Source organism: Ambystoma mexicanum, chromosome 8 (assembly GCF_040938575.1).
Source record: "Ambystoma mexicanum isolate Mex_15411 chromosome 8, UKY_AmexF1_1, whole genome shotgun sequence".
Classification (NCBI taxonomy): domain Eukaryota; kingdom Metazoa; phylum Chordata; class Amphibia; order Caudata; family Ambystomatidae; genus Ambystoma; species Ambystoma mexicanum.
This window is the reverse complement of record NC_090929.1, coordinates 104,004,647-104,031,173: the sequence shown is the minus strand read 5'-3', so window position 1 is coordinate 104,031,173 and position 26,527 is coordinate 104,004,647. Positions and strand designations below refer to the sequence as shown.

At 42.3% G+C, this 26,527-nt stretch overlaps 1 protein-coding gene across 8 annotated transcripts in view; it reads left to right on the top strand.

The window, feature by feature from the left end:
• Window positions 1-26,527, top strand: part of PBX3 (PBX homeobox 3) — a 325,178-nt gene that overhangs the window by 284,589 nt on the left and 14,062 nt on the right. For 3 of the 8 annotated variants that reach the window (XM_069609396.1, XM_069609397.1, XM_069609395.1), the window contains 3 exons: window positions 7,122-7,287; window positions 11,263-11,375; window positions 14,869-14,958. In XM_069609396.1, the coding sequence (XP_069465497.1) occupies window positions 7,122-7,287; window positions 11,263-11,375; window positions 14,869-14,958 (369 nt within the window). Of the gene's footprint in view, window positions 1-7,121; window positions 7,288-11,262; window positions 11,376-14,868; window positions 15,008-17,996; window positions 18,064-26,527 lie in introns of all 8 variants that reach the window. The other 5 variants (XM_069609398.1, XR_011268487.1, XM_069609399.1 and 2 more) reach the window with 5 other exon arrangements.

Sequence of the window (26,527 nt, the reverse complement as noted above, 5' to 3'; positions counted from 1 at the left end):
GAAAAAACTCACATTTCATCAAAGCGATATTGGGTGTTTCAGAAAAAGTGTTTATATTGAAAAACAGATGATATAATGTAGAATGAAATTAGCCGTAAAATATTAAGAAACAGGCGGATGTCTACGCATCTATTCACACGCAGGTTGTAAAATGGATACGCATCTATCTATGTTGCGCTTTACCAGATCTAATTGCCCTTAAAGGAGTAGCATGATGGCTAGGGCCTGATGCTAGTGTAAGGGAAAATCTTAAACAGGTTGGCTGCAGTGTCACAAAGTGACACACCCGAACAAATCGTAAGAATATTTTGTGCAGATTACTTCATTTAAGCCCTACCGTGCTTTGCCCTTTCCTCTGTCCTAACCTTTCCGTTTGACGCCAGCGATCGCATTTTTTTATACATCCGCCTACAGGATTTGATATCACTTTGAGCCGGTATGTCTTGCTTTACTGCTGCAAGCAAGTTCTTCTGTGCCTCTTTGCACTCCTCATGAAACCATTTTAGATGGTTTGCAGGACTTGGCTGGTAGGGTTTCTCTTTTGTTACAAGTTTGCCTACAGTCATAAGAGGATTTCCAAAAATCTGTTCGATTTGGAATTGATCGTATTCCTGAGATATTTGTGATCAAACCTGTGTAACTAATGGTTGCAAGATGGACAATTTTTCCCTAAAATGATGTTGCGACCGCCATAGCCCTTGCTTATTGTACATGGGCTGGTCAGCAATTAATCTTCACTCACAGATGGTTTTTATTGATGCCAGTGTTCAACCATACTTGAGTACAGGAGGGCTATGATCACTTTTGCAGACACAGCCTACTTCCATGTCTGTTGCATTAACACAGTAAGAGTTAGGGATTATGAAGTATTCAGTTGTGCTGCTCTTTCTTAAATTTCCCCTGTGGGTCGTCTTACCGGGGGGTATCCGAGAATGCTAAGGGAACCAGGCCAGACTCATTTAGATATGAAAGACACCAAAAACTCTTCTTACCCCTTCTATCGTCCAACGATTGGACAGCGGGGATGTCAGATATTGAATCTTCCGTAGCATCAAATGGACCATGAAGTTCCGAGAAGCCCATTTTGACACTAGCATCACCACCCACCACTAGTCGACCGTTCAGGCCTTGGCCATTTTCAACAACATATTTGAAAAGGTGTGTAATCTTGTTCAAGAGGTCCTTTCACAGCGACCCTTCGTGGCAATATAGAAAGTCACCAAAGGAACCATGGGACCAATGGCTGTTTTGGGGGAATTGGGGAATTTCACCGGATAGCAAGAGTCAAATAATGAAAAGTAATAGATTAACAGAGGGAATGCTATTAAAAGTATTCCACACTGTCTCCATCCCCCTCACCTGTGCATGCAGCATCCCTGATCTAGGGTGCACGTGCCGGCGACTGTTTCTCACAAGGCAGTGACATCGTTACCTTGGGAGCTCAGGTAACACGAATGTCAGCGGCCTCCCTGTCCTCTCTTTGTTCCTCTCCGCGGTCGCCCCCTTTGAAGTGCCAGCCATGTCAACTGTTGTGGGGAACACGATCCCCCCAGTCAGAGGTTCAGATAAAGCGAGGCTGAAATCTATACTTTAATGAGCACAGGTAGCAACATGCTGCAATTAGTACAGGAAAGGTATCTGGCAGATGCGAATGAAAGGAAATAATGACTTACTCTCCTACATAGTTTATTTATCCGCAAAGGCGTGCGCAGCCCAATTTGCTATTAAACAATTCTTCATTTGAAGAGAAGTGCTGAAAATAAATACAATGTATACATGTATTGGCTTCGTTTTTAATGTACACTTTCAGCTAGCAGGGCTGTTTTCGGATATTCCTTTTTCTTTTTTGTTGTTGATTTTTTAATTTTATATTTTTATTTATTTCAGCACAGAACAAATGTAATACCAATGTAGATTGCACCAACTATAAGACAAAAGAAACAACACTACACAATCCCAGCCACCACTCTCCACTTTTTAATGGACCCAAAAGCCCCAATTTTTAAAACCTATGTTAAATACAAGGCTCCTATGCGAAGCGACAGCTAGCATGTAGATTTCCTGGTACTTCTTTTTTCTCTGCTATTATGAGAGAATGCTTCACTGAAAAGCAGGAGCAATGAACACAATTTTAAGTATTTTGCTTACATACATTTTCATCTGGAATATATAAGGTGAGCGCCCTGTTGTAAACCCTGGTAATCTGGGGTACCCGTGCGGAGCTGGATTAAGCTGACATCCAACGGTATAGAGTGTTTATATCGAAATGTTTATATTGAATGCCCATATATTGAATTTTTTATTTTGAAAACCTTTATATTGAATGCGTTTAGGGGTGCAGTAAAGGGTTAAATATTTTTGGGACACGGTTGGGGTGGGTTTTGTAGGGGTTGGAAACAGGGGTTTGGGCCCCCCCCTCAAAAAAAAAAAATTAAAAAGTGCATTCACTATAAAACTTTTCAATATAAAATCTTCGAGATATGTGCATTCAATATACAATATTGCCATATAAACACATGAAACCGCGTCCGACTAATAGCGCTGATCTGAAAAGCAAGAGCGATGTCCAACATCCACTGCTCCCTGTGCTACTTGCTCAGCAGCCAAGCCTTAAGGGCCCGATTCATGGAATATTTGCGCAGTTCAAAGTGAATTTGCACTTCTGAAAAGTGACTTTGCACAGCCGACACAAACCATGATTCATGGAACTGTGCAAAGTGTATGTTTGCCCTGCAAATTCCGGGCAACGCCAGTTTGTACTGCAAAAATGACTATGCGCTGTCTTTGCCCGGACTTTGCACGACAAAAATACACTTTGCACGGTTCCATGAATCAGGGTTTGTGTCGGCAGTGCAAAGTCACTTTTCAGTAGTGCAAAGACACTTTGAACCGTGCAAATATTCCATGAATCGGGCCCTAAATCTTAATGCACACCTTTTGCGGGGGATGTTTTGGTCGCTGCTCATTTACATTTGGTAAAAGTTTGGCAGAGAAATGTGAACCCCCATAACGAGCAGAAAAGGTGTGGGATGCCATGCAGGTGAACCAGGTGAAGCAGGTGACAGATATTGGCGGATGGGGTTCTGTTATGTGGGGAAGTGTGTCGATTGAACCTCAGCGTGGCAGAATCAGCATTCCATGGAGAAAGACACTGCACATCTTTGCATTGGAAGAGAAATACTCCACCTATAATTGTATGTTGTGCATACAATTATATGCACATATATTATCCTCGCGGGGGGGTGGGCATTACCACTTCAGGCCACTTATTAAGGCCCTCGCTAGGTTCGGGCCTGTAACTATGGGCCCTGGGGCATTATCTGAAGTGGTAATGCGCCATCTGCTCGGGGCCTATTGCTTAAATAGGCCCAGTAAATTGTTCCAAAATGTGTCATTTTTCTTATACGATAACTGCAAATCATGCATCTTGTATGATGATTGACCAAATCGATGACATTTTCATAGGAAGAAATCATTATAGTTCTATAGGTAGGAGAAAATCACAGCACCCAAACAATCCCCTGTAAATTCTTATCAAAACAAATGAAACTCAGAGTCAAAGTATCAACATAATGTATCCTCCCAATATGATGTCACAGCAGACATTGATTGTAATCATAATCCACTGTTATGACTTTGGGGTTTTGAGTGACATCATAGAAAGCCAAGCTTTGCTCTTGCTATCAGATGTTCCTCAGAACCCTTCGCTGGAATATACCATCGAAGTTAATAGCTACCCATCTATAAATCAATACATGCCGACAATGTCTTCTGATGCCGGATTCCTAGTCCCTGATGGAGGCCTATATGTGTCAAATGTTGCTTATTATTTTCAGTCTGCAGTAGGTGTTCAGCCATTGCAGAGACTAACTGGATATAATGTAATTACATATTAAATAATTACTGGGAATGTATAAGTGAAGTTGCGTCGCAGGGGCAGAATAAGAGCAGCGTAGCAGGATTTTTTGAAATGTGTCGGACAGTGGCTTACATATTTCAGGGAACTAAATGAATAGTACAGCATTTTTTCTTATTGAATGTAAGTGGTATGCAGGTCAAACAACAAATGATCACTGCTCCTTCCATTGCATCCAATTAAACCTTGCTTGTTAGTTTAACCTCTAGGTAATCCTAAGAAACAATAGATATCAAGGAAAGACTGCCCTCAGTGGCTGTGGCGGGCCCCATTACTTTTAATTGCCTCAATATTAAAGATTGGGAAGTATTGGGACGGAGAGCGTGAGCAATCTGATATTTAGTGCATCCACTCACATAAGCGCCCCCAGGCTGCTTGCGATATTAAATTTTTACTGGGAGAATTAAATAAACTTTTATTAGTTACGGCCAATGCCTGATTGGTCCAGAGGTGTAGACAAGCAATGGATTCTCGCAGAGGAAAGTGTTGATGGACAGATCGCCCTCCATTAGGAAGGAAGCTGTTAATAAAGCAGTAATCAGTTTTACAGAATTATTATTAGAGAGGATTCATTAATATCGCCTTGGTGACTGACAAATTCAAATTAAGTGCGAAATATAGAGCGCGCTCTGTGAATCGGCTAGGGAACAGACAGGCAGCGTTCAATACCATTTTATCATTAGAGGCAAAACCGCTGCTGGCAAATACATACATGCAACGCTAGCAACACAAAAGAGCGTGCAGGCGGCAACCCAATTTATCTCGAATTTGATCATATTCTATTCCAAACTTTATTTGCGATGGGAGATAATCTTCCAAGATATTCTTTTAATATTTTGGATCATTAGTAGTCTTAATAAATAATAATAATAATAATAATGATAATAATAATAATAATAATAATAATAATAATAATTACCTCATGCCCCATTAGTGGACTTGCGGAAGTAAAAAATAAATAATAAATATATATATATATCTATAGCAAATTGCAGAATTAAAAAGAGTTGTACCCGATTTTCACACTTATTGTCTTGCTTGGAAGACGCGTGAGCTTAGAACTATTATACAGTCGCAGAAGGATCTTGAGTTACATATATCTATCTGTCTTTTAAACCTACAGTATGGTTCGGACGAAGTAGAAGGAATGTAGCGTGACAAACAAGAGTCATGGAATTTCAATGACCTATTCTCGTGTAATAGCAACATTTGAAATCACCGGTTTTATCAGAAGTGATGTGCTCGTTCTTTGCCACTAGACTAGTCCAAAAAGGCATCTTTCCAATCGAGCCCAAGATAGAGTGCGATCTGAGATTGGCCCAGACCTGATGGAAGAGGAGGCCCCTCCATATGTGCTTTTTCTGAAAAGCATTCCAGTGTCTTTTATTGTCTTAGACAAGCAATGCACAAATAGCCTAAATCGCATATGCATTGGGACCGTGTAATGCACCTCGACAATTACTTATGTCAAATATCCAAAAAGAGCATTAAGTGCAAAGATCTTTGCGTAAGGGCCCCTTTGAGGAAACCGAGCCAAGACCAACATAGCAAAATCTTACTAAAAAGTCTGCACACGGGTCTGCAACCTTTGGCTCTCCAGACGTCTTGGCCTACAGCTCCTATCAGCCCTATCCGGCGCAGGCAATGGTGAGGGATCATGGACGTCGTAGTCCAAGACACCTGGCGAGCTGCAAGTTTCAAACCTCTGTTCTAGCCTGTGACAATTGGGCGTATTTCTGTTTGGCACCAGCCCTTTTTAGATAAGGCTTTGAGAAATTCTGAGGTCCACTGTCATCAGCCCTATCAGTGCAACATATACTAAGAGAGCTCTTACGTGAGTGTGCACTCACTTAAGAGTGTGCAATTCTCTCAAGTATGTATTGAGTATTGAGTATGAGTATGTATTGAGTATGTACCCTCAATACATACAAATGCAGTTATAGATATGTAAATGGTTAGAGCATCAGAGATGGTCCGCCGTAGCCTTACTTTCCACATCAAGTTTGGAAGAAGAAAAACAGGTTAAGAAAACTTAGTCAACTTTTTACCTTTTTTGTGACCATCCTAAACCTGATTTTTGCAGATCAAACGGGTACTTTTCATCCCCAATTTACTACGAAAGAGATACCGTCACCTACTATCGGACAGTGACCTTTCCCCATATGCATTAAGGAAATGTACAGTGCAAACTAGTGAAAAGTTCACAACTTATTGCACCCATAATTGTTTGCCAAGCAGCCAAAGGTATCCTCTACAGACCGATAGTTGTTGCTGTTGCAACATGCTTACCCCCACATACTAGCTACAAATGGGAGCCGACTGTTGGGGTACTTCCAATCCCTTGCGCTCTTACCACTCTCCCAGAGGTAAAGCCCAAACTCACAGCACAGTAATCGATCAAACCACTCTTGTGTGTACAGCACCAGCAGAACATCGTGAAGGCGATGTCTTGCCTTGCCTTGGCCGCCGCCTGAATAATGGGGTTGCCTTAGCTACAGGGCTTGCTGATGACTTGCACAAGCTTCATTGTTTAAAGGAAATTACAAGTAATTCTGTGGTCAGATATTTTTTTTGATATCTGCTTCTAGCAGGTATGTCCTTACACTTTTTTGTCCTGCTCAGAAAGAGGACCCCAGCCCCATGGTTAATATTTGCAGATCTGGGGGCCATCTGGGCCAAAGTTGAGTGTCTTCAAAGGCCGACGACAAAGCCGTAATTCATCCAGTGTTGATTAATATTCTTCTGGGCTCTTTCATCTGACCACGCATCGCTCTCACTGTATCGCTCTCTCACTGTATCGCTGCCAAGGTTGTTCCAGCTCAAAAACAAAGAACAATCACATTCCATATCAGCTTTCTTTCCCTCTCAAACTCAACCGTAGGCCATAACTTTGCGGTAGACTATTTTTGGCCGGCGGAATTGTTGGCTTCCGACGTAATTCCGCATTCACAGCAGGTTTGCCTTTTTAATCTCCTCAAGCAACCACATGGAGCGAGCTTCGTGTATTTTGACAAACCAGTACATGTCCAGTTCCATGTCAAAACTTAGCTGGTCCTTGATTAATAAATAATGAATCCATGCACCGACCGGATATGAGGTGAATATTCAGAATGGTGTTGCTCATGGTGGCAAGCTTAGCTTTGGCCTTGCTTCTGTTGTTGCCAATTGTTACTAATGCGCTTTTTTGTTTACCTTTGATCAACAGGTATCCAATTGGTTCGGCAATAAGCGAATCAGGTACAAGAAGAACATTGGCAAGTTTCAGGAAGAAGCCAACCTGTACGCCGCAAAAACCGCCGTTACGGCCGCGCACGCAGTGGCCGCAGCCGTGCAGAATAACCAGACAAACTCGCCCACGACGCCAAATTCTGGTAAGTAGCAGGATTCTGGTTTTAATAAATGTTTCCTGGTTAATCAAACATTTTGAAATGTTGGTATTTTTGGGGTATTTTATTGTATTTCCATAGCACTCTACACCTGAACAATTTCAAAACAGAATGGTGCAACAAATTTTGCAGGCACAGCAAGACATCACGATTAGGCAGAGAGCAGATGTTACTTGAGGCGAATCTTGAAAAGGGGGAATGTAGCGATAAAACAGGTAGACAGAGGGAGAGATAAAGGAAAAGGACCATTCATTGAATTATGCCATTTCCTGGTTTCTGTGTCAGCCCATTAGAAGCAGTTTATCAGTTGCCGATGTCTGCCTACATTGCACTAGGCATATTGCATAATACTGTCTGTTCCTAAAGTAAATTAACTCAAAAACGAAAAAGATTCTTCCTCTACTTCACATAAACAAGGTATGGAACTACCACTCCATTTTTTAGACGGTTTCCAATGGCTCAGTTAGGCTGATAAACGAGGGCGTGCAAAGTTCCCTGGAGCTATGCCAGTGGTTAAGATGGATTCATAACCTTCCAACCATTACCTGTTTTGGTTATAGTTTGGCTCCCTAAGTGAGAGAGGGGTTGGGTCCCTTGCTCACTGCTCCACAGGGAATCAAGCTGCCACTAACTGATGAAGCCCAACAAGGCTGAAACATGTCTGGCGTTGTTTGTGGTTCCATGCAGAGTGGACGTGGCCTTGCAGTCCTAGTGGACTGCTCCAATTGGTGGCAGGATCAAGACTGATTTGCATATTATAGTTGGTCCAATTCTGCAATGACGCCCGGAAGGTTGACATGAGCTATGCCATTGGTTAAGATTAACCTTCCACCCATCACATTTTATGATTATAATATATTTCATTTTTTTAGAATGCAATTAGAAAAAAATGCCTTGATTATGAGCTATGAAGGGGCCAACTGTGAAGTTTTCTGAAGAAGTGCATTTAGGGTCCAAAATGTGCATGTTTCCTTGCATCATTACAAGGCCTCCATGTGATGCATTGAGATTTATTGCAGCAAGGATATCGACTCAGGATGTGGAGCTGCAAATATTTCAAACGTTTTTCTTAAAGTGCATTCTGAGTTTAATTTGAATGTTTTCTCATTTACGTAGGGAATTGACAGAATTTTTGTTATTTGACCTAAAACCCTGTATTTTACAAATTAGGTAAATGGTGAACATGGACCAGATAGGCATTTTTTTAAAAAAAATCGGAAAAGTCAGAATAATAATGACCTGTTGCGCCGGTAACGTGTAACCAAAGCAACAAAAGAATGTGCAAAAAGACAGCATACACCGCGGGAATTCAGTGCAATAAACATTGCTATTGCAATTTGGTCAGTTGGCACCACCAGCCAAGCGCTGCCATTTTTAATGGGTTTTACGCGCATGGGAAAAAAGCAGTTTCTGAGCAGAATAGTGTGGGAACATTTGCTGTACAGATGTCTGGGTAACTATTCACATTTGCAAGGCGTGAGGCAAGGTTTACGTGATAATCCTCCTTTTGTATAAAAAGGCCAGTAGTTCATCTTTGCCACCTTTTTTGCTAAAGTTTGCAATTAGGTAAAAAATACTCAAGTGGTGTTGTGCATCCTTACAACACTTTTCGATTTTAATCCCTGCATCTGAATCGAGCCCAAAGTGTATGAAATGAATCGTTTCATTTTTGATCACTTAATGTGGGCCGCGCGCACCAGAAGTTGCATGAGCTGCACGCTGCCAAAGGGGAAAGACCTTGATGATTTCTGTGTTGGCCCGCTTCACTATTCAATACCTATGGATGAACAATAGGGCAAACTATACGCAGATGTTGTCCAGTTTGGTGTTGGTGTTTGCCCGGCAGAGTGTTTCATAGGTCTTTTTCACAGAGAGTTTAGACAACACATGTCAACAGTCTGTGATTGATTGGTCAATATTGCACTGTAGGGTGAATTGTAAACTCAAGGACCAGGGTGCATGTTGGAAGCACGACAGCACATACATGTACAACAGGCTTTGGGATATGTCCTTTTTTTCCAATAAATATTGAGGCGGAACTTTGAGTCATGCAGTACCTCCCCTCTATTATTAGTGATAATCAGTGGCATTTGATATAGCAGACTGGTGCATATTCTATAGTATGAAAAGATAGCTCGACAGGACTAACCATTGCCTAAACTGACTGTTTTCCCCAGTTGTGAGCCACCTGACATGTATGCCTTTCGTATTCACTGACTTTTTGCCTGCTTTTCCCTGGGCAAAATGCAAAACTTTTTGCATGCTGTGGTGCCGCAGCGAGGTTTGGCTGCTTCTTCTAGCGTGGGTGCACAACTTCCGAGGATGGAGTCCGGAGTTAGAACCCAGAACTGCCCTTTCTCTGCCCTGCACAACTATCTCTGCTCTGACCTCCTTGCTTGCAAACATGTAGCTATTTCACAGTAGCATTTTCCTTATCGCTACATGAGGGCCTGCCATGCTGTTTTCCAGAAGGTGTTTGCAAGCAATGTTTGACTTGCAGGGACCTGCTCCTGTGGAAATGCATGTCTTCGATCGCTCCGTCACTATCCTGAGTCGTTACCAAACCGGGGCTCCGCTCAACAAAAACATATGCCTCATTGCTGACATATATTTTTAATCTTGCAAATAGCAAATCGAATTGTTTTAAAAATACATCAGGAAACATCACGGTTTAACCAGTTTGAATATCATGAGCCTTCAATTGTGTAGAGTTCCTCTTTCAACGTCAGTGAACTCTGTTCCTGCAAGTGACGATAACAAAAAGCTGATTCACAAAGTCACTACTGATAGTAATTCAGAATTACGCCTAACTTATTGCTTAGCGCAGACCGTTCGATTCACAAAGAAGTTACTAGAAGTAATACTTATGTACTCTCCGTTTACTCCAGGAGGAGTATACTATGAGTACATCGGAGCCATTGATGTTAACTTGTTGAATTCAATAATCTTTCCCCAGGAGTTGCTCAAAGTAAGTAACTTCTTGTGAATTAGCTCCATAGCCTATACTAATTTGAGAAACTGACTACCAAATCGGGAAGACCATACACCATATTGTACGCAACCGAAATCCTCAAATATCAATTTAAAATCACTTAATTTACTGCTGGGTAATTCGCATTTCAAGATCCACAATGCAACATGAGAGCGCTTAGCAAAGCTCTAAAATAAATGAATATCAGTAACACTGATTTCAGTACTAGCCCCACGGGCAATTTTTCGGTATGTTTGACGAATGAGCTAAAGCTCTTTTCCAATTCGTGATCAAATGAGCACCAATGCAAACGCAGCACAAGAGTGTCCTGGTGCTAATGTAATTAATTGCACATCTGCAAACAGTGTTTGTGCATGTGGAACAGCATTGTACTACCACCCCACTGCTATTAAAACATGGAATATTATTTGGTCTTGCAGAGATGACCATATTTGTATAAAAAGTACACCGACATGAAAAACATGTGCATATATAATTTGTCACAATTCATTTGTTTTAGTGCTTAGTTAAAAGAATGATAATTAATTTAGTAATGTTTCACTTCTTTTTGTAATTTGGAGTGACTGGAAGCGTTGAAACAAGTACATTGTAAAGCATTTTTAAATATCACTTGCCCTAAAATCTGGTCCACGCTTGCAGTTTGTGATAAAACATTGACTTGTTGTTGTGGGCTAAGCTTTTTCAGTTAGTGTCGTACAGCGTGCGCAACTCTAGTCCGCGCAGCTTCTTTGAGGGACAATGAACATAGAAAGGAAAATGTGGTCAAAGAAACCTTAGTAACTATGAGTGCATGTGCAGAGGCCCTTTCTAAGTGCAGGAGTTGTGATGTCTGTATTGAAACACTATGCTTATGGCCTCAGAACCTTAAACTTCAATAAATATATTCTCATTAATTTTTCATTCTATCTTCATTTCTTGCTTTGACAACTTTGGGGTTATATTCAGTTCCTGCCCTCTTTCCTTTCCAGGTTCTTCTGGTTCTTTTAACCTTCCAAATTCTGGGGACATGTTCATGGCCATGCAGAGTCTGAACGGGGATACTTACCAGGGGTCCCAAGTCGGAGCCAATGTGCAGTCACAGGTAGGAGAAACGCCCCATCTAGGGCCCTTCTACTGGGGCTAAAAAGAAGCCTTTGTTTCGATTCGATCCAGTTATTCCGCACCCGCGTGCCGAATCCACACTGTATACTTCTAAACGTCATCCAGCATGACTTAGAACCGATCACATGCCACAAAGTTAACTGTGATTTTCCATGATTGAGTTGACATTCTTTGTGAGTGCATTCGGCTCTGACTTGAGCTCGTGGAGCGGGATTTGGGCACACCTGACTTTCATTTCTTAAAGCATTTTTCTCATCTATACTTGTTTCTAGTCTTTTTTAGTCTTTTTTTCATTTTCTTTTCAGACCTGAACTCAGAAGTGGCTTTTTAAGGCATATTCTCATGTATGTTCTCAGTGCCAGTTAGTCATTGTTTCTCTAAGATGTGCATGTTTCTAAAATTCATTGGAAAATGGCACTTGTATGTGAGTGTTGCATTGTCATTCATAGCTGGGTGGATGGATGTATTTCACACATGTGCATCAATGACCCATAGCATACCATTCAGTTATATTGATTCCATAGTCTGTGCCTATAAATATTATATGAAACTATTAAAACCTTGTGAATTTTACTTTTCTAACCCATTCGTGTGATTTAAACACTTTTTTTAATTGGTGCTGAAACAAGGCCCTCAATTAGTGTAATATGCTGTGTTTCATAATTGCCTCCATTTGTATTCTTTCCTTGCCATTGGTACACGTCTGTGTATCCATTTAGTGTCACAGGTTTTGTTACATGTGTCATTACTGTGCTAGACAGTCCATTTTGTGTGACCTTTTGGCCAAGTAAATGAAATACAAGTCAAATGTCTACTTCACAAATCATTATCACTGTACAAAAAAAATCACAGTTATCAAAATAAACCATGATAACTCATGGGATGTGCTTAGCCGTTCTATGCACAATATTTATTAATACATGCTTAAGGTATGTGCCCTCAGTGATGATGTATAGTTTAAAATGTAGCTCACCGCAAATTACTGTGTAATGTAAGGTCTGGCTATCTATCTGCCCTCTTCTCTGCCTCTTTCAATAGATCTCTCATTGCATAGATATGTTAATTTAAATCAAAAGATCTATTTTCCAATCTTCATCTTCTTCAAGCCAGCTGCAGTGGATAGCATTCCTTAGTTAGGATGTTAAACTTTAGCTGCTGCCTTTGTCATTCGGAGAGGATTTCAAGGGTGCAGGAAGAGCAGCTGTGACATCACATTGCCCTGTTGCCTAGTAACAGCAGAGGGTAACAGTTACAAACCTCACCATACTTAAACACAGAAAGAACAACACACTGACAGGCCTTAACATTATTATTTACAATGTAGCTAGTAAGATACTGCAGTATGTCAAGCCAATAGCCGGAAGGTTTGGCGAGCCATCCCTGAAACCCCCTCCCTTCTGGAGTATCAGAAAACAGACTCTTTGGGCCTCATTACACGGTAGGCGGTGGACCAAGGTGCTCTTAGCACCTTGGTCCATGCCGGTAAATTACCGGCACTGCCTTGGCGGAAAGGGGAATTACCGCCCTATTCCAAGGTTGGCGGGGCGGTAATTCCCCCTTCCCCCATTGCCCTTCCCCATTCCCATTTTTGCCCCATAGGGCATAATGGGAATGGGGAAGGTGCTAATTACGGTACCGCAAATTGCGGTACCGTAATTAGCACCCTGATCCCTTTGCGGGTTGGTTTTTAACACCTGCTAAAAAGCAGGCGTTAAAGTACCAACCCGCAAAGGGACCTCGTAGTAAGGCGGTAAGGGTTAACGGTCACTGGTACCATTACCGGTGACCGTTAACCCTTACCGCCTTCCATGTAATGAGGCCCTTTATCCCAGCTACTGCTCATCGATTAAATCCTCAGGCTTCTTATGAACTCGGATGCCCCAGGATCACAGCCCTTCATAAATTGTCTTAAAGATATCAAACACCTAAATTGTGGTGTGGGATATTCTCCCGTATCCTTGTCCACATTTAGTGCATGGAATGTCAGTGCCCTCCAAATTTGGCACCATGGACACCGATATCATATGAAACTTGGCGAAAGCGGGACTATGGAATAGGGGAGCAGTAGTCACTATCAAACATCCTGCCGCATACGTATCCACCTTTCACCATAACACATTTGTTGTCGGCACCATTAGTAGGGAGAACTGAGGGTAGTAAAGCTCCATAAAGTCTGGAGAAAAGGGATATTACAATTAGAAGGGTATTCATGATTGTATGGTGTACGTTATATGTGCTTCCAGCAGTACTTCTGTTTAGAGGCCCTCTCATGGCTATGAGTTATGATTGGTTATTTATAACACGCTTAATACCCAGAGGTGTCTAAGCGTGGACCCGAGGATGGATCCTGTGGCGCTCCGTGTCGTCTTGCTTCCAAGGCGAGCACGTTTCCCGTGAGCTATCCTCCCGAGAATGGCTCACACCAAATTAGCCTGGCTATGCTCCAAAATCCCTCCACTTGACGTTCACCTTTGCTACTTTCTTAGCCACCTTCCACTAACTAGATGGTAAGACAAAGCAATAAATTCTTCATCTCATGGCAGATTTTTTATTGCCTCTCTCTCCTCTCTGATCAGCAAAGGTTAGTCGTATATACATTTAAAACCTATCAGCTTTTACAACTAAGCATACAGTAGTGCATTACCTTTGGGTAATATATGGCATCGCCAAGCAATATATATTGTGCAATACAGCCCTCAGAAAAAATCTATAGTTTAAAAGAAATGTATTAATGTGATTTGGGTATACAGGTAACCTTACACATAGTGAATTACACAAGCACACAACACAACTTTTGCAGTACATTGAAAACCAATTAGGATTTTAATGAATTACATTTCATTTCTATAGTTGTAATGTTAAAGTCATAATTTCCAAATTTACCAAGCAGATCAAAGTCAAGTGGAAAACATTCTCTATAAATAGCTAACTTCTCCTTTCTGTACACGTTTGAGATCTCGTTAGATAGCTAACTTCTCCTTTCTGTACACGTTTGAGATCTCGTTAGTGTGACAGTGCTCTCTGAAGACAACACGAGCTGGCAGGCAGGTACCCTTTCTGCAATGGTTGTTCAAAGACAGACAGTCATTCTGCTGCTGATAAGAGAATACACAATGCACTGATTCCTTTAAGATGTCAGTGTCTCTCTTATTCAGACAATATTTGACCGTACAGCTGTAAACACAGGCATATTTACACAGAAACATTGGAGAAGATGTCACAGCTTGCGATAGACCCTTAACACTCCTTTGGTCTGCCGCAATCATTATATATCAAGCTGTAGATGAAGATTCTGTGTTGTACTCACTAATGTAGCTCTTCGGCTGGTTATCCCAGATCCATATTGTATGTCTGATGGAAGGCACTAGACCCTTTCTATTCATGTTTAATACCAATGCTCTGTCGACTGTGGAATGCTGTGGACTATGATATTTTAAATAATGGAAATATGAATTTTGTCTCCTCCTGTACAGGTGGATACCCTGCGCCATGTTATCAATCAGACGGGCGGATACAATGATGGCTTGGGAGGGAATTCACTGTACAGTCCACATAATTTAAATGTGAGTACCCTTGGGAACAATGTTTTGAAGAGCATAAACACTGTGTCAGGTAAATAAAAGTCATACTATGAAATACATTACTTTTTCAATTTCGTGTATGGTGTTTATTATGCATTACTGAAAATGGATTGACAATTGCCAGTTTTACATATCCAATCCACTCATTGCCAAACACTGAAAGTACTGATGAAACGTGCATGTGTGCATGCATTAAAGATGAAATGCGATCTTAAATTCTGAGTGTGCTACTCTGGTCACCCCAACTGGACTTTCTTGACATTGGTCTAACTTCTGCTTCTGTGTAGCAAGCTTGCATCGCCCTTCCTACGCTAACTCCTTCCTTCTCGGGTGCACAATCGTCAGTTTGTCAGTGACTGTGATGTCATCAGGGTTTGCCCTTTGTCTGGAACCTATGATTTCTTCTCTGTCACCGAACAGATTCTAGATTCGGGAGATTTCATTGGCCAGCAGAGCTGTCATTGAATAGATTTAGATTTAAAATACCAACATTCGCCTACTCCCATCCCTTAGTTTTATCAATGGCAACCTTTCATGGAACACGAGATCCAAATAGCTGCAGCTTCTCTGAACGCCAGTTTTCCTCCTTACACTTACAAATTAGTGAGGCCCCTTACCAAGCACAAGGCCAGCGGTGAGAAGCGTATGCAGTACAGGATCTGAAAGAGCTTTCACGTAGAGACTGTACAGTTCATTTCAGGATTCCAGGCCTAATGGACAGCATTCGATGGAAAATTTGAGGATAATGTTCTCCTCTAACGAGAGAAATTGCCACGCTAAATTTACATAGCAGGAGAAATCCATGCAACGACGGAGCAATGCGCAACTGCAGGAAGTTCCCTGATTTTAGAATCAGGCTCTTGTCTGATCAAGGTTATTGAGCAAAGATCACACCCAACAGAACCGCCACTCAGATTTAGTTCTTCAGAATAACAGAGCGATACATTGCCGCTAAAAGTAAACAGCTACCCACCATTCTGTGCATTCCATGTGATTACACAGGTGTTCTGTGTAATCTAAAATACTGCATATTGCTAACCTGTAAAGCCAATCATGATAAAGGAGATTGACACCAAGTATATCTACACAATTGCCAATAAAAGTACCTAGATTCCCTGCCAATGTATTCTGGGACAGCACCGATGCATCCTAATAGGAGGTGCTCCGAGGATCTGTTTGGGAGAGACTTAACATTGCAATTCTTATATCACCAAGAGTGTGCCTGTACAAAATGACAACTATCAAACCGGTGGCATAATAGTTGAGCCAAGTCACACATTCCACAACGCCACCTAGTAGCCATCGCTGGAAGTTCACCTCCAGTACTGAGCCACAACAGTAAAGCATTGTGGGTATGCCAATTAGCTCAAATGCAAACCTTTTTTTCCAGGAAATAGTCTTTGTCTAAGAGAACAATGCTACTTTATACATAACTTAATATATTTAAACAAAAACATAAACGTTGCTTTCAGATTTGAGGTGTGAACCAGTTACTCATTCAATAAGGGAAGGGTATTTGTAGAAATCTTGATCGGAAATTCTCCAAGCCACCATATTGAATAGCTACCTCTCCCCCCACTTAATTTATAATACAGATAAAAGTAAGGTGTAAAGTTGGTTTAATAAAGTATGAACTAGAGGGGGAAACTATATTTGCCACGAGGGCGGGCGCCTATTAACTTTCAGTGCCTCCAAACATGACTATGATTAACCAGTCCATTTCAACAAACATGAGGTTTCAGACCCAAGCAGCTGGTATGTTGGGTGTAAATATTCTATGACCAAGAACTAGATTCCATCATCATGCTAAGCGCCTAAGATAGATGTCTCTGACACCATAACTAATATCCTGTGTATCTAAGGCATATGGAAGACGAATGGAGTAACTGCTGAAGGCGGTGGTCCTTTGTCGTGGACAACGCTGACACCACATACTGTAAGGTCTCTAACAGATATAAGCAGTGAGAGTGTGCTGCATGGGTAGACACTCAGGACTGGACATATCTTCAGATGATCTCCACTACAGTCCAGGAACCAGACAGTGAATTGAAGCTGTGGTTCAAGACCAACCAAGCACTATCAATATCTTTACCTATGAACCGTAAAACCAAAAAGTGATAGATTGAACGTTTTGAATTGATCATAACCACTACCATTGCTCTCGATAACCGTACCAAAATAAAATAGTTTTTAGCCCCTCCACATCAATACAGAAAGGGAACATCCACCTGTAAACCGTTCCTTGTCTTGCTAACAGCGGAAGTTGTCCAGCTCGAGCGGCTATGCCCTGTCCCCTCTTCATGGGATCCCAAGCAACTACACACATGTTTCAGCCTTTTGTGGACTCATCCATGCAGTGCAGCTTGGTTCCCCATTCGCCTGTGAAAGATGCCCACATCAAATCGACATGGTGTTAACATTACTCACAAATACCTCATTGATTGTTGCCTTAGTGACCAAACAGAAGGCTTTCCTAACCTCTTTGAGTGTTGTAGAATTATGAGCTTTCCCATGCCACCATGTTACATTATTCTGTACCATATGAAAGAAACAAGTGCTTTATATTAAGTGCTGACATATAAAACCCATGGAAAGGAAAGATCGCGTTTTAATACGCTGCACATGTTGCGACTCAAGTCAAACTGGAGGTTGTGTTCTTCAAAAATCACTGTCAAGAGTTTGAATGATTGAGGGAATTTGCAGTAGATTTGCCTCAACCAGTGACTTTGCACAGATGTCCCACTGCCAGTGGATTCAGCTGAAATATAACAGTGTAACAATGAACATCTTGTAGATGAATTTATTTTCATAAATGTTTGGCAATTTAAAACGAATGAATACAGCTATATAATTGTGTTCCCTTAACATGTAAAACCCCTTTCTCTAAGGGTGGGACTATGCACTGGAGTTGGGAGGTTGGTGGGGGGGGCAATTTTAGAATATATTGGCAGCTTTAATGGAGCCAGAGTGAACATTTTGCCAGATCATCTAAATTATCCTATCTCTCTTACTTTTGCTAGGTCAAAAGGGACAGTTTTCTCATTAGAGAGAGGCAGAAAGAATTTGGCAATATTTGATGATGAAATGGTAAGGCAAATGTCAAGCGCACAGGAAATAACACATTTTTGTCGAGACTTGGTTTCAGTGAAATTAAAGTTATGGTATGACACTGTGTACGATTCTGTACCATGCACTTGGATAACCCGTAATGAGTCTTTGCACCATGGGACCCGATGTACAATTGTCTCCATGTGCGTTATTGGCCAGTTGGTCTTCTGTGACTGTTCTCATTGGATGTTTGCGTTTATCCCTAGAATGCATGGGGAAGAATGGACGAGGCAGGAAGGGGCGTTTCTAACAACTAGCACCCTAGTTCAGAGTCCTTGGGTTCTAGGTTCATGAGGACAGTACGTTGCTCCCTTTGGACGATGACTTATAGCATAGCCTATACAACCTGTCCATCTGGATGGAAGGTGCCCTTTGGTCCTTTTGTGGTAACCTCGAAACTACAGACTTTCCAGATGGGAATAGCTTTCAGTCCCAATGTAACTAATAACAATTGGACTTGGAGGACCTTATCTACTCCACTTCATTTATTTGGATGTCTACGGAGCGCAGACCTAGCTTTGGGACGCAACCTAGTGCTGGACATTGGGATGGTTGAAGGCATACCTTTAGATGACTACGGGGGGGGGGGCAGAGCCCTTATAAAATAGCATTTATTACTGTCATAAGTGGGACAAGTTAATAGGTAGTGGGAAAAATGTAAATTTGCTGAGGGGGTAACTAGTGGTGTGGTAAAGTATTAAAGGACAAACATGAGGGGGCGAAACCGTTTCTGGTTTCACATTTCTATTCAATATAATTGTATGTAGTTCAAAAGAACTTTTACAATCAATATTACACAATACATAATACAACCTGATACAGAAACAAGACATAAATGCATATCTTAACCTTTGGTATCATATTACCATAAAATCAATAAAAACGGCTTATTTTCGATGAAATGAGATTTAAAATTCCAATTTCCAACACTTTTCGCAGATTTGTATCACTTTCAAGAAGAGATTCACTTCTCAATCTCAAATTCATCAATATAATACATACGTAAGTACAAAAATACAACATTTCACAGTTAAACTATTGCAAAATGGTAGAATTGCAGAGGTAATCTACATGTTCCTACTTTCCATTAGGCCATATTGTTGTGTAGGACATCTCAGAAAATGAAGCCTTATACTCAGAAGAACTTTACAGAGTGAATTAGCTTACAACAAATTTCGGATATCGAGGTAAGGGAAAACCCTTCTCCAGACTCTGTACAGGGCTAGTATAACCCTCAACGATTTCGTATTTAGACAGAACACCCAGAATTCACTGGTTTTTCATTAAATTGTAGTCATGGACAAAGTGTCCCAAGGACACCATGTAGAGGGGACCTAAATTCGGGCACTCTGTCAATACATGTTTCGCTGACTCGTACTATTCTTACAGATTCTACAGAATCTCTTTTCCCAAGGTAAACCCAATTTCGCTCCACATACTGCCAAGACTGGAAGCTGGTTTGTGCGTAGCTTCATACGGAAATCGCACACTTCGGGATCTGGACAAAGTAACAAGTAACGTTCAGGTTCATGTGTATAGGTAGTGGGGAAAATTTAAATGTGCTGAGGGGGGTAACTAGTGGTGTGTAAAGTATTAAAGGACAAACATGAGAGGGCGAAACAGTTTCTGGTTTCATATTTTGTCCCCATCATTTTGTGGCCACAATTTTAAGGTTCTAAGGAAGACGCCCCTGACTGTCAATGATATGTTTATGACTGTCAACCATAAATGATCCCCTTCTTTTTCAGACAGATGGATTATCCAACATAATCAAATGCCAAAAGAAGAGCCCCTTGGGTTGTCCTTCGGGTACCCATCCCAAGAACCGGTAGCAAACCTGCCACCTGATGTATGTGCCAGGGCCAGGAGACAGATGCCTCTGCGCTCCGCTGACTCTGGGAGGGCTCTTGAGATTTTCTGTGTTCTCGGAGCTGGGTTGGAGGGGTGAGGGGTAACATGACAGTGGTAGGGTGGCAATCTGACTCTGTGCCCACTGAGAGGTCACTCGACCCTTTCGCCTGATTATGTGCCTCCCCCTTCGGTTCGCAATTCTCCCGGCAGATGGGTACTCTGTGTACTGGCCCTTGATCTACCTCCGATAAACCGTAAACAAGGGACAATTATTCAAACTATCGGCTACTCTGTCGTGATTTACAGGGGCCCTCTTGCCCCTGTAAATTGTCTCTAAACTGAAATGCCCGTCATCTGCAGCCTGACAGGTGTACAATGCAGGAACCACATTCATTATTGCACCTCTGGTTTTTGGGCAAAATTGTCTATGGCACAGTTGTTGTGAAGGGTAAAGGGTTAGAAGAAAGTGATGAAAAGATAGTTGTAAGGAATCTTTGAACCTGTTACTATTGCTCCTGTCCTTTGCTAGGCAGTGTCATTAAAAAAGATGAGCTTTTGAAGGGTTTCTTCAAAAGGAACTCAATAAAAGTCGAACGGAATTGACACAATGCTGTAATCTCTTTTTATCAGTATTACAATAAAAGCTTAAACCAATATCCATAAAATAATAGGAATGTATAAATAGTTCGAAATCAACATTTAACCCAACATAGGATATTAAAGAGTGGGCAAGAGGCACATGCTAAAAAGGATTCAGGGAAACATTGGAAGCTATGTCCCGGTTCTCTGTCTCCAAGTCTCCACTGGAACAGCCGAGTTTGACCCATATGGCACTGATCTGTTCAGGAGGACAACATTTTGGGAGACATGTTTTTTTGGGTAAGGCGTTTGTTATCGTGGCAGCGTGGCTTCAGCCGTCTCTTCCAATGGTATAGGGCGAGATTAAGGCAATATGCCCAGTGATGCTGACTGCATGCACTTTTGTCAATCTTTTGATTTCCTTAATGTCATTACATGAAGAAGCTACACTCTGCTACCTTGGCTTATAGCACCTTGGTAGGATGCGTTCTCTGACATCCACGCCCCCCCTTTGGCCATTCCGCTTGGAGTTTTTCTGATGTTTGCAGGGATTAAGGATTTTCAATTTAGAAATGGGTAGTGCCAATCATCCTTATAGACTTCTAATATTTCTTCATTTTATGTGGAGTTTTGTAATGCCCTACCTGCATCGTGAGTTGCTTTAGTGCACCAGAGCGATAGAGTGGCGGTGGGTGACAAAGGGAGAAGAAGGAACAGGGTTTTCATTGAAGGTAGATAGTTGTCAGGGGAGGATATTAGGTTCAAGGGAGGATAACTCAGGGGCAACGCGCTCGCCTTCGAAGCAAGACGACGTGGAGCACCGCAGGTTCGATCCCTGGGTTCGCGAGAAACCCCTCGGTATTAAGCGCGTTATAAATAACCAATTGCAATTCCAAAGTTCCATCCCAGGTACCTAGCAAACAGGACACAGTTTTTAACATCACAAATTGATCGGGGTCTATAAGATTTCAAGATCACCAGGGTATTTGGTTATGTACAGGGGTGTTGCTAGGTCTGGAAAAGATCTGGGGCTATGCTAATTTTGGGACTGTCAGGACTGGGGGCTAGCTAGCCTTTTTGGTTGTAACCCCTGAGCTTCTATCGAGGGTTACAACCAAACGACCCGGGGCTATACCCCCTCAGCCCCCCCTAGCAGCGCCTCTGGTTATGAAGGCTAGATAGAACCGTTACTGGATCTGAGATGATCTGACTGAGATTAAGGGGTACGCAAGCGATTGCAGGAATGGTGTGAAGATTCCTTTATGAGAGTAGTTCATCCTTTTGTAAGACACTTTGGGCTCACAGGCCTGGAAGCACCTCATATGATGCCCAGTGTCTTGAGAATAATGCTGTGCGTGGGCGGGGGCCTCTCCAGGACTCATAGTGCGTGGAAGGATGTTCCATATGTACTCACAGTGCCCTGGAAGACGTGCTGCTCTGTAATCCATGAGTTGCACATTATGCAAGTAGTTGTCGAACAGCAAGCACATTTTATCCATTAGCTGATTTTGGAGAAGTCTAAGGCATGGACAATGCCCCCTTTTCCAGGACAGGAAGTTGGTAGATGAACTTAGCAGTTAGAGTCTGGATTTGAAGTCTGAAAAAGAGATCGTCATCGAATATTATTCAGCGATCCTTGAGTTTATGTGCGGGGCAGTGGGAAAGGAAGCAATGATGCTGAAATCAGTATTAGTGCCCGGAAGATACTGTAAAACCCACATGCCTCCATCATGTAAATTAAGTGTTACCAGAATGCTAAGGCATCGCAGGCGTTTGATGGTTTCTCATTTTGCGGCTAGTCCACTAAACACTTGGGCATACATAATGCCAATAAACAAACATGGCCCAGATGTGACTTTCACAGGCCATGGTCACCTTTTGTACGCTTGAATGCCTATATGGAGAAGCTACACACTACTTGAAGCAAACCATAAGACAATGCGCTCAAGTGCTACCCAACTCTTGACTCTTCCTCATGCCAAATGAGCTTGGGGAAGCGGCAAGCAACTGGAATAAACTGCCTGTATCCATGCGGTCAGAGGAAAGTTACACTGTTTTCAGAAAAAAAATCTGAAAACGATGCTGTTCGAATAAATCAGCCCCTACTCTTTAAGTTCATGTTGTTTCTTTTTTGCGCCCTGATGCCTGTGGGCTATTGGGCGGTATAAATAAATAAATAAATAAATAAATAAATAAATAAATAAATGAAGTAAAAACAGTAGTAGGAAATGGCAGGACCGCACTTCAGGAGCGGGATTGTGGCATGAAGAAAAGGATGGGCACATGGCTCAGGGAAGGGAAATGTTGGGTTTTGGAACCACTGCTCCTAAGTAGATGAGGTGCAGTGCATGTGCCCGCAGTTCTCTTGAAAGACCTTTATATAGGTGCTTAGGGGTACATTCTCAAACACCAACACAAATAAAAAAAGCATAGTGTATGGACTTTTTTATTTGTGTTACTTTTAGAAATGCACAGGCAACCTCGTTCTCAAAGGTGACTGGTGACTTTTATGGGGCTGGACAGCTGTGCACATGATTCTCTGGCCAGCCTCTTTAGAAACATTGGTGTTGGGCGCGTGGTCCCAAAACTAAGATATGACTGGTTCACAGCACCCAGGTCGGTGCGGGGGGCACAGGGGGAATTTCACAGTCAAGGGCCTTTTAAATTCCTGTGAAACTCTGTAGAAACAACAAAGCCTTGATGCCTTCGGGTGAGCTGGCGCATAAAAAAACTGTAAATAAATAAATAAGTAAAGCATCTCTATCTCTATTTGAGGGATAGAAATGCAATTGGAACAACACTGGCTTATACCACTGTTGTTCCACTTTAAAATAAAGCTCAGAACTGGCCTTGTCATTCAATGTGGCTCCCACTTGCACCTGTTTCAAACGGGTGCTGGCGAATGTCTTCATTCTCAGTGCATCGCAATGCGCTTCCCATTTTTGAATACAGGATGCGTGTTAAATAGGCAGAAACACCCCCGATATGTGAAAATGCGCAAAGGGCATTACGATGTGCACATCCCTGATGCACACATTCAAATGCCTTTTCAGAATAAGGGTGCATTTATTTATTTATTCATTTGTTCATTTGTAGAGCACACCTAACCCAAAGGTATCTGGGCGCATTATTTGTTTTAGTGCACACGATGAGACGCGCCAAATGTTTCTGCAAGACCTCACTCTGCTCAACAGAAGGTGGTGGAACCTGGATGCATCGTGCCTGAGGATATTGAAAATCACGCCTGCCGGATTCCCCTTCTGCTATGAAAAGAAAATGGCAGCATCTCTTGTGCCTGCCTGACATGGCGGGCGACATTAATGATTCTGACAGCCATAAAGCGCCATTAAATACTCAAAAACCTTTACATTTAAAATGACAAATCTTTCATTTTGGAGTTTATAAATGACTCACAATAACCCAGAGCAAATGGCGGGAAGAGCCTGGCAGTTGCCTGTGCCCCTTTGCATTTGTTTGGAGATGCTTGGCAGAATTTGCGATATCCTTATCAAAATGATAGAATATGGCGGCGTGAGTGCCGGCGGCATTTTATAGATATGAATTCCATCTTCACTGATGAGCCTTGATAAGGCGCTGCTCTGCAATACACTGCATAATCTCAAACCACCAGAGGAAGGATTAATTTATTTGTAGGAAAAAGGGAGAATGCCTGCTGACATACTTGGCTCCTATAGGCAGGCAGAAGTGAAAATAGAGTACATGATTGTTTATAAATTCAGAGACAAAGAGGAATGATGTTGCCTCCAGGCAGGCTGTCCTCAGTCTCTGGTTCGCAAACGTTTATCATCCTTTTACTAGAATTCTTATTTATAAGGAAGCAGTGAGAACATATGTATCTTTGTCTTTAAGGCGCGATCCTTTAAGTCTCAAATTTGATTTGACGTTCTGCGATCTTATGCGTCGTAGGCTCAGTTGAAAACAGATGGATTGTGGCATTTCAAATATATACTTTAGAGAAATCAACTATGGATGCCAATTTGCTTCAATACATTCAATTATTGTGACAAAATGGAATAAATCTGATCAGTACCTTTGGAGTAATCTGCCGCAAACTGATCCCCGGCCGGAATTTCAATTCATGCCAAATGGTGTTGGATCGGAAGACCGTGGCTTGGGAGGGCGCGATCGTTGATAATTCCATGAAGAAAATAAACATACTTTCCCAAGATATAGGAGACTGCCCCCGGGTGGTAGCGGTGCACGGTACAAATCAACGTAACATAACAAATTCTGCAAAATGGGCGCATGATCTTCGCGGCGAGAAGCAAGGATATCAGTCTGCAAATGAGCAGCAGAAGAACTATTTGAAAGAAGGTGGACGTAAACATTCTGAACATGGAGGGGTTCTTCTCGATACATCATTTGGGATAAGTTTGAATCATTTTAGGATGTTGGCATTCTTCAGTGACGTGGTGGCGGAGCCCCCTTCCTTGGCTTCCTTGGTGGTAAGTTATGGTATTCTTGTTGGGGTATTTATTGCGCGTGGACCAAGATTCAGGAAGCAACAGAGCGCTTTACAATCATAGCTGCAAGAACACAGTGAGGGAAGCAGAGGAAAAGGGAGCCTGGAGCTAAGAGGGGAGGGTGGGCATATGGCAGCAAGGGACCTACAAGCAACCAGGGGGGAGAGAGTGGGGAGCAGATCACTGAGACTCAGGTAGGTTGAGGAGTGAAGGGTGTGTTGAGCTAGGTGCTATATAATAAACCTTGAAAGATTTATAGAATGCCCAAATACCAACATGGGTGGCGAGGCAAGGAAGGATTCATCAGACATTAATGCCTTAAGAAACTGAGTCACTGGATGAATGATGGCTTCAGGATAAAAACTGTAGGCTTTTTTTCAGAAGGCAAAGAGTTTATTTCTCTGAGAAAGCTAGGAAGGATAACCGCTAGAGGAAGTGTGAGGACAAAAACAAAGACAATGGGTGTCTTTAGTGCGTTAAAGACTTGGAAACTTCCCTAAGTGAAGAGATGCACACGTTCAAGGCCTTACAGGGACATAGGGCCTATGCCGGCCAGTGGGGGCCATCCTCTATGCACAGAGCCTTGAGTTTCATTGCTGTGGCCACTCGCAAACAGTGCGATTCATCCACAGCAGCTACCGCGTGGTGCCTTCTCGAGAAGCCCAGTGGAGGGTGGGCTGATGGACCCTACATGAGCTGCATGGAACGCGGCTGATACTCGGTGTTACCCTGCGAGGGAGCATTGCCGTGATCCAACCGACATGTAAATATTGCATTCACTGCGGAGCTGAGTCTGGAGCTGAAGCAAACAAGAAACGTATTAAAACAATTTCATTTGGAAAAAAAGGTATGTCTTAGGTGATGCATTGATTTTTGGATCCAGCAAATGTTCTGGTCCAGTATCAAGACCAGACTGTGAACTCTATCGATGCGCACTCAAGCACTCTTGCAAATGCGCGGGTTGCCAAGAGGTCTCCCCTGCGCCCGCATAATCGCACCAATCTTCCTAGCATTGATTTTAGACCAAAAGGCACCAGCAAAGTACTCCAGCTGGCAAACAAGCCTTGCCAGGATCTGGGTGTTGAGGGCTTAGCTATAGAACCGGAAGCCACAGGAAGAGATGTAACTGGCCGGGTGCAAGATGAAGATTCTTTAACAGAATAGGGGGGTGGGAGGACCCCTGTGGAAACCTGCATCAAGGACTGCGTGGTTCCACAACCTGAACCTCAGTCTTAAATCTCTCGTGTTCGGTTAGCCATGAATGGCGGTAGCCGCGTAAAAGCTCTACCAAAAAATTGGATACTTTCCCGACTGCTCCCAATCCTATTGTTATTATTTTACTTCATTCTTTTTTATATCAGGAGGTGATGAAATGTTGAGTGTTGGTGCTGTGGGCCATGGGACCTAACGCAGCAAGTACCCACTCAAAGTACTGGGCATTGCACAGCGGTGATTACACCGCGCTCACTCAATTCAGATAACTTTGCGAATTTACCATATTAAGCTTAATACTTTTGGGCATGGCGATT